The sequence below is a fragment of the Dendrobium catenatum genome, unplaced genomic scaffold, assembly GCF_001605985.2.
Source record: "Dendrobium catenatum unplaced genomic scaffold, ASM160598v2 fragScaff_scaffold_1573, whole genome shotgun sequence".
NCBI lineage: Eukaryota > Viridiplantae > Streptophyta > Magnoliopsida > Asparagales > Orchidaceae > Dendrobium > Dendrobium catenatum.
Window position 1 is genome coordinate 213625 of NW_021320035.1, and position 12129 is coordinate 225753.

A 12129-nucleotide genomic window follows, 5' to 3' on the forward strand; every position below is an offset into this window, starting at 1 on the left:
ATGAAAAGATACATAAATAAGAGATGTCCTTAGGTCCACTAATGCAATGCATGCATGTAAGGTGCGTTGTGGAGAAAAGTGTGTAAGAACAGATGTGTGCATGACATCCAGAGTACAGAAAAAATAAATAAACACACCCTAAGGGTACCCTCCAGGCAAGGTACCCGCACAGAAAATCATCATAGTCATGCCCACTTCGTGTGGGAAAATAGTGATGCCCAGTGGTATAAATAGGTGGCCTACTCTACAGGCCTAAATGACCCTAATGGTCTCTAAGGCTCACAGAAAAAAAAAGAAAGAAAAAGGGGGGGTATCGTACCCAAAACTGGAAAAGGCAAAAATCCTAGCGATGCCCACTTCGTGTGGGAAAAACAACGATGCCCAATGGCACAAGTAGGTGGCCTACTCTACAGGCCTAAATGACCCTAATGGTCTCTAGGGCTCACAGAAGGGGGCAAGCTTTGACCTATAGGGTCAAAGCTTTGTTAGTGAACTAACCTAAGGCTGGCTACCTAAACATGCTAGAATACCTATTAATAAGAAGTGTGTGACGTGTAGCAGTTTCGATATATAATTAAAAAAAATTTATCTTTGCAAGCTGCAGAAATTATACCTGAATGTATGTGGCGCTGCCACTTAATAGCTCAAAGCAAGCAAATAATCTCAGATTGTGGCGCTGTCACTTAAAAGCTCCTAGCAAATGCTTCTCTTTAATTCTCAGCCATCATGATCCAATGTACCTCGCAATATAAGATAAGAGGGAAATATACAAATGAGCGTAGATGCCGTTCAGAAAAGAAATGCAGGCAAATAAAATAATATAACCGACAGGAAATTTAAGAATTGCATTTATATAATATGTGCATGTAGTAAATACTGAACATCAAAAGAAAATATCAGCCTAACCTAGGACTATAAGTCGTGTCCTAACCAAACAGGTCTAAGATGTGTATAGGCTGTGTGGTTTTGGATAGGTCCTATGTAGGATGATTTAGTTAGAATTGTTTGCATTTTTTTTTTGCTAGAGGGCAAAAGGGAGATTTTAATTAAGGTTTAAATATTAGTAGTTTAGGATTGATTTTAAGGATATATTTTCTTATTACTCGATTGATTATTTTGTTGGTTATAAATTAAAAGAAAAAGGTGTATTAAGTGATTTATTAATAATTAAGGTTTGATTTAAGCCAGTTAAAAAATTAATTTTAAATTCTAACACCCCATTGGATCCATTCGTGGCGTTGTGCCACCAGGCTCGAGGAACCAGGCCTCCTTAGGACACTTAGCCCCGCAGCCTGGAGTAGTCTATCCAATAAACTTCACTTCTGGAGTGGTTGTTATGTATTAGGGGGTTTGTTTATTGATTTTAAAAGATTACTCTAAATTTGATCTTTAAGAGTTATTTATCCTAATGAGTTTAATTTATAATTTAATCTCCTAAGGAAATCTACATCTTTTAGATTTTAAATTGATTAAGAGTTAATTATTAAATTAGTTAGAATTGGTTTAGGTTTATGTTTTAGACTTAAAGTTTTAATAATTATAAATGTTAATAATAACTTGATTAAGAATTAAGGATTTTAACACATTTTAAGAGTTATGTTATAAATGGTTGGTTGATTATTAATAGATTAAAGAAAGAAAAGGCTAAACCTAGGAAGACGTGTCACTAAGTTTAGTTTTGATGTCTCTATCCTACAGGGAGCATGCACCCTAAGTCTAAGTTATCTAAGACTCGGTTCTTAATTTTTGTCCTTAGATGTCACTAGTGTTATAGGGGATAAAAGGAAATATTTTTTTTTCTAACCCTTCTAGACATTCATACATGTATTAATAGGTTTAGTGATCTATAAGTGAAATAAGACAATAAGTAGGAGGGTAGTAGAGATGCAAGAAGAACAAAAACTACAAAATACCAAAAAGAGAGGAAGAAATGAGAAGACAAAACAATAAAGGAATGTGGGCATTTTGTTATTGGACATGCTTCTTCGAAGCCAAGCATGTCTCTAAAACACCCTTCACCCCTATTCAATATAAAATGAACAGGAGAGGAGGGGTCTTAATGCCATTTTACTATCCCCACGCTCCAAGCAAGGCACTTGAATGAGACTCAACTGAAACAACTAAACCTACCCTCTAAACAAAGCTCCAAACGACAAAGAGAAACAAATACCCAAAATAGACCTCTTGCTTAAAACCCAAAACATGATCTTACTACCCACTAATCCCAAAACCACTTAGAAAACAAGTGCAAGCAAGAAGAAAGGTAGCTTCCCTATGAAATACCACCTCGTTCTAAAAAAAAAGGACACCAACGGGCTTACCAAAAAAAGCTAACCATAAAGCTAGAAGTCTCAAAAATACTTCATGAAAAAAACCTCTAAATGAAATACTACAAAAAAAATTCTACGCAAAGCATCTATGTAAATCTTTTGACACAAAACTCTACAGAAAAAGACCAATAATCAAGTGCCTCTATGACATTTGGAGTGGGTGTGGCCACAAAATTTTTCAACAAGAGAGTTTTATAAAACCCCTCATTGTAAAACATTCATGAAACTCGCCGCATAAAATCCTCCAATACACACAAATCTAAATCCAATGCTAAATTTTTAAACATAAACAAATCAAGACTTCTTCCAACAAAAGCAAATTCTTAAGCTTGCAATGGAAAAAAAATCATGAAACCTTTCAACCAAACGAAAAAGAAATACTTTATAAAGCTCTCTAATCAAAAAGAAATTCATAAAGCCTTTCAATACGAAACATCTCATAAAGCTTCCCAATCACAAAGAAATTCACAAAACTTTCCAACACGCATATATTTCTCTAAATGACTCATAAAACCTTCAATCATAAAGCAAAGTTTGCACTTGAACCATATATTTTCCAAATCAAAACATAAATCATGTGAAATATTTCGATAATGCTCATAGATTTCACCTTTAATCATCAAGTGCAAGATCACTATTTGTCAAGGATTCAAAATCAACATCATGATATTGGAAAGAGGAAAAACACGCATTTCAAGTTCCCAAAGTTCTTAAAATAGAAATATTGCCCAAAGAAGAACATCTCATTATCATTTCTAATTGGACGAAGAAGAATTTCAGGATTTTGTAAAAAAAACTTTGTTCACTTATGCATATATCACTCTCTTATATAACCAAATCATCCTACATTAAATCCAAAGCATGCTCGATATTGAATGCGAAGCACCATAAAAAAAACTTTTCAACAAAGATGCCAACATGAACCCCATGTAAATTAAAATAAGTGAAGAAGAATCCAAATTCGCAAAAGCATAGAGACATTTCATCACATATCAGCTTTTGTAGCTAAGCATGTTTTCAATGATATAAATCACACAACTATGAGACTTATGATTGCTTTCCAACTAACTTTAAAGCTAAATAAAAGTAATAGGAAGAACGTTTTAATGAAAGCTCTTTCCATTTCCAAATAACTCAAGAAAAACTTCTAACATAAAGCTTCACAATCCATTCCAAGGCTCAAAGAAAATCATTCACCATAAAGTATGCAAAATTGTATCAAATCAAATCAAACTCACAAGCCTCCTCTAATGTCAAATGCATTCAAACAATTTTGTCAAGAGCTTAAAACCAATCTCATATTTACTTGAAAGAAGAAAGACAACAAGAAAAGGCCATCTCGTGGATTGGATGAAACCCTTATCCAACTTCTCAAGCATAGTTATGTATACAACCCTTCACCAATCATAATCCAACAAACGCCTAAAATGATTATAACCATTAGTGTGCTCATTCATATAACAAGCAATCGATTCATATAGAAGTAGCACTTCCAACTAGTTTCAATTGGATCATAAATTGTTTGAATTTGCAGTGACCACCAAGAGATAACCCATCAGATGTTTTGCCTACTAAATGCATGTGTATATATATACCATTGAGACATGAAATGTATGCATCTATTCATTGCTCAAGTCAAAGTTAACAGCTGCTCTTTTGTAAAATCATAACACAATAATAAGAGAGATGATTTCCCTTGTTTTCTTATTTTAAAATTCTTATATAAGCTCGTCAGATTTGATATAATCATCTCAGTACCTCACATTTGTATGCATCTGCAAAGGGCCATTCAACTATATCAAGGTGCAAATAGCTAATCATATTAAAATGGATCATCAAATTCGTTAAATTTGCATAAAACGAACTTCTCTACTCTCACTAATACATTCTTTTGTCCAAGCTGAAGGAATTTGATATGAATAGTATGAATAATAACCTTTAAATCATTCTATGCCATGAAGAAAAAAAATGAAATAATTCAAACAATGGATGCCCCCAACCAGCAGATACTAGAACGAATGAGAGAAACCATATCGCCTAATTGATTTAGCTGTTTGTAAAATGGAACACAAATCATCTTACAATCCAAATCTTCCACTCTCAATTATTATCGCAATGCTTCTAAATGAACAAGTGAAGGGCAACCCATACAAGAAAGTCTTTCTTTATGATTTCGAAACCCCAACATGAGAAACGAATGTATTCGATGGGAATAAAAAGACTAGAAAGGCAACGATAAATACACCACAAAAGCTCCATCAACATTTTTAATTCTAGCCACAATAAATCTCGCATAGATAGAACTAGCCATCCGTTAAATCATCCATGAGGCTTAATGAAAATATACTATTACCTAAAACTCCTCAAGTATTATTTTCTTTGCAGAGACAAGATCTTTGTCCTCTATGTAGAGTTTCAATAAGCATATCCCCATTGTAGTGTATCTTTTCTTTTAAGAACACTTCATCAAGCAACAAAAGTGCAACACTATAAAACTATAAGAAATGGACCCATTGATAGATCATGCCCTAAAACACCATCATACCATATGTGAACAAAACAAAGGTGTTAAATATTAAATTCCTTCATAGAGATAATTTCCACAACAAGCATGTGTCTGCTACAATTTAGGAAAAAGAAAGGTGACATAGCAAACCCCTCTTAATGCATACTATATGGCATTCAAACATAGTATATCTTCATTCAACAAGAAAGATTCCAAGTAACCATTTGTACAACCGCCTTGCATACACTTAACAGGAATGTGCCACAATCTTCTATCACCTACACATGAGGTTCTAAACACCATTACATGCTGTAAGCTAGCAACAAATGCAGATTTTATACACGAAAGCTCAGATTTCAAGCAACATAAATCATGTCATAAGGCTCATTCACATTCCATGAGGTTATCTTACACATATTTCTAGAGAAAATACTTTGTAGGTTAGAAAACTTACATTTCCAATGAGTGCAGAATTTTCCTTACAATAAAACCCATGATAAAAAATCAAAGGAAATGGAATTAAGAGCAAATAGAAAAGCTGCAATGCTACAGCAACCCAAACCATCAAATTTTTTTTATAATAAAGCCATCCACAACACATAACGTGAACAATCATTTGAGGAAAGGATCAAGCCTACAATAATCTCACAAAAGAAGAACTTGAAACTCAAAAGCCCTCATAACACGTATAGCATGACACTCAAATACCTGGCAATTTCATTCGACTAACTAAGGCAGGAAAAGAAAGAGGAGAAAAACCTGCCGTTTTGAAGGGGATCGGCCGGCTACGACAAGGGAGGCGAAGCCTAGGTTGTCGGGTTCAGTCCAGAGAAGGTGGCGTCGGAGATTCTGCCATCGGGATCGGCGGAGCTGCTGACGGACGGGACGACGGGCTTGGTTCGGAGAGGGTAGTCGTGGGTTCGGTCCAAGTGTGTGAAGCCGGGAGAGGGAGAGCTGCCGGGTTCAGCCCTAGGAAGCGAAGCCGAGAGCGGGAGAAACGGGAGGAAGACGGAGAGAGCTCGGCTCGCCTGGGATTTGCGAAAAAACAAGAGAGGAGGAAAGATGGGGTTCGGCCTTTGGCCTTCTGCGAACCAGAGGAGACGGAGAGCCAGCGGGGCTTCGGCTCTTCTCCAACCCAAAGAAGATGAAGAGCGGGAGGAAGAGGCGGACGTTCCTCTGGCTTGTGCGAGTGAAGAGGGGGTCAAGGAGGAAGAGAGAGGCGAACTGGCCAAGTCCCCCAAGAGGCGGCGTGAGTTAGAGGCTTTGGCCTCAGTTAGGGCATTAGAGAAAAATAGGGGAAATCAGAGCCGTCCATCGCATTTTCGGATCTAACATCATATTCAAAATTTTCAAAAGGCAAATTGGCATTCAATTGAAATTATTTTAGGCTGAATTGGATCAAATTGGAGTCCAGATCGGACTTGATTTAACTCGAATTGAGTCGATTTGGGTTTGATTGAATTCACCTCGGACTCGACCAAACTAATCAAAATTAAATCAGAATCAATCAATGATTTAAATCAAATCAAACCCGACGATGCTATAAAAAAAATGAACGAATCTAATTTAAGCGAATGCAATTGGGTCTAATTTAACCCAATTTCGAGTCGATTCAAGTTAGATTGAAGTCTCATCAAGTTAATTTTAATGGAATCAAATTTACATCAACTCAATCAGACCTAAATCAACATCAACTTGAATTTAACTAGGCTTGATCAACACGAGCAAACACATTCGAGTGTAAATCAGGACAAAAACGAGGTCAACAGAAGGCATTGAGTGGAGGATCTCCACCTCTCCCTAACGAAGGTTTCTCTTTTCCCTTGTATCCTATTCCTTTTAGTCTAAACTCTCTTTGGTTTGATTGCAGTCACGACGGACTATTTCGCATTGCTCTTGCTTAAGCTTAGCAATCGTAGGATTTGAGTACACCTCAATGCATCCTAATTCTCAATGTTAGATTAGGGATTAGTTTGAAAACTACTACGGTTCATAGTGTTGTTTTTCTATTTATTTTGGAAGCTTCAAAATTCTTATCATGTGATTTTAAACCTAAGCGGATAACCACTAATTGCTTTATTTCGTTGTTTGAATTTGCTAGTAGATTTGTTCTAGAATTATTCTGATTATAAGTTGTGCAAAATCTAAGTGAATTAACCATTGCATACGTAGTCCTGCATCAGTAGGTGGGATATGTAATTCGACTCATTTTTTTCAACTTGTGATTGTTGCTTGGCACAGGATCATATTATGGTGCTTAATTCAAGGAAATCCTTTTTTAAACAAAAATTATGCAAGGGTTTCTTCAGATTTGACTGTTTGCACTTGATATGCGGATATATATTGCCTATGCAAGACATCTAAAATCAGAGTTTTTATTTTTATTTTCTAATAAGTTTTGTTCTTATCATAACGATGCATTACTTATTCATCTTTAACTCTTAGTTATTTGTGTAGGACTACAAGCACATGTGATGTTATTAAATTTGAAATTACACGCTCATGATAAGAACAATAATAATTAATCAACTTCTCACGTATTAAACAAAAGATTGAAGCCAGCAAGATAGTGATTAAGCTCAGGCAATCAATTAGATAATAATATTAGGAGCACAAAATAATCAAGTTAAATCAAACCCTGTTGATGTCCCTCGATTAACAATTAGATTATTCACTATAAGCATCCACTCACACACGCTCATAATAAGGGCTAACGGAGAAGCCTTCATAATTTTAACGATGCCACAATCGAGGAGTTAAAGATAAAAGGTTTAGGTCCTTAGGAGAAGAGTTTACCATTCTCAAGCTTCTGGACTATGCTCCAACATTCTCCAGGATCTGGCCGTTGATCGTCCTTGGATGCGCTTTGAAGCAAACACACCTTGTAGTCGACAAGGGATTGAAGTGCCAGAATGGTTGGCATGTGGCCGACCAAGGGAGGAGGATTTATTTCTCCTTCTTAGGTGAAAACATCAATCAAAGGAGAAGAAGTGTAGAGAGGTGGGTGGGGTGCTTATGGCCGGTCCTAGAGAGGTGTTTAATTCTTTACTTGGGGTGATGAGTAAGGAAGGGTAGCAAACAGGAAACTCTGAATTTAACTCCAACAATTAACAAAATTCTGGAACCGATTTCTTGTCTAGGTGGCATGCGAATTAAGACAAGAATCAATTGGGGTTTAATAGGAATTAATGGTTGCTTTAAGTGAAGGAGAGATTGGGGGAGATTTGAATTTAAATGTCCATACAAGCACATCCTAATGGGAGGGGAATTCATTGGGGAGCATTAATGGGAGTAACAATTAGAGGAGATAGGGGTGGGGCAGCAAGGCTATGGAGGGGGAATTAATGAGAGGGTTTGAAGAGGTTGCTAAATTTAGGACACTAAATGAGGAAGGAAATTTAGGGCAACCTCTATTCAAATTAATGTTAGCAATATTGGGGGAAACCTTCCTAACATAACTCTCCTCATTTGGGAAAGAAATTTCAAATTCAAATTTACTTGAATATGAAATTATTGACTTTCCAATTTTATAATGAGCCAAGTTAGGAAAGTAGTGAATGCTAGGTTTGAAATTTTGGGAGTCAAGGAGAAGGGGTGGTGGCCGGCGGTTTAGTGGAGGTCGGCCAAGAGTTGGGGGAGAGGGAGGCCGGCGGCTAGGAGGAGATGGGGTGGGGTTTTCGGCCAGGAGAGAAAGAAGGAAAAAAAAAAGGAGGGGGGAAAAGTTTCAGCCAAGAGAGAAAAGGGAAAAGGGGAATGGTGGCTAGGGGAAAGGGAGGGGAGGGAAGTTAGCGAAGGAGATTGATCTCGAGCCCGGACGCTTCCTGCGGCTGATGGGTGTTGCCTTGCCCTCGCTTAGGGACTTCAAACCCCCTCACAAGAGCTCTCACAACTCTCTAAGAAACAAAGTGCAAAAGTTTTTTTATCATCATAATCATCATCCTCTCCAAAGAGGGGATTGTCATCCTCTCCGAAGAGGGGAAGAGGTCTATAAATAGCCAAAATATAATAACATGTCTAATGACAAAAGTGCCCCCTAGGATTACATAAGCCTACTATCCCGAATGAGGGTAAAACATAAAATATACATAAATAAATCAAATATAAATAAAAGCTAAAAAATAAAGTGGTCCAATGATCCAATCATAGCCGTAGATTTTCGGCCCCTTCTCTGATAAGATTTTCACGGTTGGATGTCCTCATCATTATTGATTGTTATCTTTTTCATTTCTTTTATTCATTTTTAATATTTTCCAAGTGTAGAATGTTTACTTGAAACATTTCCGAAGGTCTTTACCTTCTAATATACTCTCAGGACATTAAAGAGCCACAAACAATATACTTATCCAAAAACTTAAAACAGCTTAATTTAAATATTTTTCATTGAAATTTGTGACACATTTATCAATTTTGTTTACCATTGTCCTGCAATTCGGAAGGATTATAATATGAAAAAAAAATTATGTCGGGATATTTTGACATGTTTTGCTTCAGGAATGGCCTAAGTCTTATGAATTTGCATTAAGATTAATGCAACAGGCTTATATAATTTTTTTCTCATAATATGTAACCCTGTTACTAATTATGCTGTGTTTGGGAAAATAGGATGTTCAGCTTTTAATTGTCAGCGATTTTAAAAAATAAACTCACTATTATTGTAGCAAACTTCTGTTCTTGTTTTCTCTTACATAGATCATCACTAATAAGCTTTATCTATTTTTCTCTAATAGTTTGACCCAACTTGTGCTTAGGGCTATCTTGGTCTAAGTGGGGCCATACTAATTCAAGTATATGCCACAGTGTATGGCAACGACCGAAGTTATTTTCTTCTAATGCTGTCATTATTGCCAACCGCTCTGGCGCTTCTGCTTATGTATTTTGTGAAGGTTTATCCATCAAATTTCCAAGATGACAGACCATTTCTAAACGTTTTCTCCCTAATTGCTCTGATTTCTGCTGGGTATCTAATGGCTTTTATAATACTGGAAAATATTCTGACTTTAGGATCTTCAGTTCGCAGCCTGACTCTTCTACTTCTTCTTATTTTACTTATCTCACCAATAATCATCACTATGAAAGGTCATTTGAGAGACTCCATGCTTCCATCAGCAACCATCTCTCATGAAAGGTTGCTGTTAGCTAACCCTGATGATCCATCTGAAGTTCCAGATTTGGAAACAGAGTCAGAGGAAAACTTGAATCTTTTTCAGGCCATGCAGAACTGCAACTTCTGGCTGTTATTTATTTGCATGGCGTGTGGCATGGGCTCAGGCTTGGCCACAGTCAATAACATTAGTCAGATTGGTAGTTCTCTGGGTTACAAAAGCACTGAAACAGCCACCTTAGTTTCTCTTTGGAGCATATGGAATTTCATGGGTCGATTCTGCACAGGCTACATCTCTGATCATTTCTTCCGCTCTCGTCGCATTGCGAGGCCGCTTTTAATTGTGATCACGCTCGCATCTATGAGCGTTGGCCATGCGGTCATCGCTTCTGGTCTTCCAGGTGCTCTATATTTGGGTTCTGTGTTGGTAGGGGTCTGCTATGGTTCTCAATGGTCCCTCATGCCTACAATCAGTTCAGAGATATTTGGTTTGAGACATCTGGGCACTATATTTAATGCCATTGCAATTGCAAGCCCCTGTGGATCGTATTTACTGTCTGTAAGAGTGGTTGGATATATATATGATATGGAATCTCACAAGAGAAGCTGTGTGGGCAATCACTGCTTCTTGCTTTCTTTTCTAATTATGGCAGTTTGTACTCTTATGGGATCTGGAGTTGCCTTGGCTTTGTTTTTCAGGACTAGGGAGTTCTATGAGCAGGTTTTGTATGCCAGATTAAGGAATTTAGCTGTTTATTAAAGAAGATAAAACTGTGGTTAAGGGATTTTGTTGTTCTTTGTTACTATGGTGTATTTTGTGAAGTTTAAAAGCTGAGCGTGTAGAAGTTTCTTTGGTTGTAGAGTTGGAATGAATGGTTTGACTTGGATTTGGATTTGATAAATAGCTCGTCAATTGAGTTCATTTAAATGAAGGAGTTATATCTGAGTCGTTTTTGACTTTTGTTAGGTAGTGAGTAAACATAGTTAAAAAAATTATTTACACAGCTCATTTTGACCTGTTGGTTGAGAACTTAGGCTTTCAATTAAAAGGTCTTGGGTTCGAGTATTTGTCTATGCATTGTGTGTGTGAGTTTACCTTAAATGTCCCAAAAAAAAATGCAAACTTTTGATGTGTTGCATTCCCTGTGGCAATGTTTGTTTTCTTGGGGCATAAAGAAGCATTAAGGTTTTATTTGGGGTAGTTTTTCTATTATTTTATAAAGTAATTTTTTAGAGCAATTTTTTTTTATTTGAAATTTTGTGTTAAAAAGCTGCTTCATTAAGTAGTAAAAAAAGTATTATAAATGAAGCTTAAATACTTTTTATTTAAGTAGGGCAAATTTTTAAAATGATTACTTGTTAAGACCTTGATTATTTATTAAAGCAACATAAAATAAATTTAGAACTATGCAAAGTCTCCCATTTAATGAATGATTTGCTCAAGTTATAAAAATATTTAAAAAAAGATTGTAGGAGAGAGAAAGAATGAAAGAAATAAATTAGAAGGGATGAATTAAAGGAGAGAGAAAAAAAGTAGAAGAGATAACTAAAAAATATAAAATTTATTTATTTTTCATGTTGTTTTTTTTTAGGGAAAATATTTTTCATGTTGTTTTTGAAGAGGAGGTACATCAGAATTTTATAATCTTTTAATTAAAATTTTAAATGCAAATATTTTTTCTTACTTTTTAATAAATAATTTAGAATGAAAATTTTTATGAGTTATTATATGTCAAAAAAATTTACAATTTAGTTTATAATAATAAATTTTAAAATACATTTTTTTAATATTTTTGTTCATAATATATTATTATTATTTTAAATTCACTTAAGGAAAATAATATTTTATATGATAAATTATTTTTTCATTACAAATTATATGAAAATAAGAAATAAATATTTATTTGAAATATTATTTCTTTCAACAGATAAATTTAAAATAATAATAATATACTATGAATAAAAAAATTATGAAAAATATATATTTTAAATTTATATGATAAATTAAATTACGAAATTTTTTTACACAATAACTCATAAAAAATTCATTCTAAAATTTATTAAAAATAAGAAAAAATATTTACATTTAAGATTTTAATAAAATAAAATAAAAAAAATCTGAATTACCTCTCTCCAACACATGAAAAAAAAAAAAATAGTTTTGATTTTTTATTATATTTATTATTTCCTAT

General features: G+C 35.0%; 1 protein-coding gene across 1 annotated transcript in view; it reads left to right on the forward strand.

Moving 5' to 3' along the window:
* Positions 1-10839, forward strand: part of LOC110103163 (protein NUCLEAR FUSION DEFECTIVE 4) — an 18915-nt gene extending 8076 nt beyond the window's left edge. The window contains exon 2 of the mRNA XM_020831764.2: positions 9585-10839. Coding sequence (XP_020687423.2) covers positions 9585-10697 — 1113 coding nt within the window. The 3' untranslated portion in view covers positions 10698-10839. The remainder of the gene's footprint in view (positions 1-9584) is intronic.
* Positions 10840-12129: the final 1290 nt, after the last annotated feature.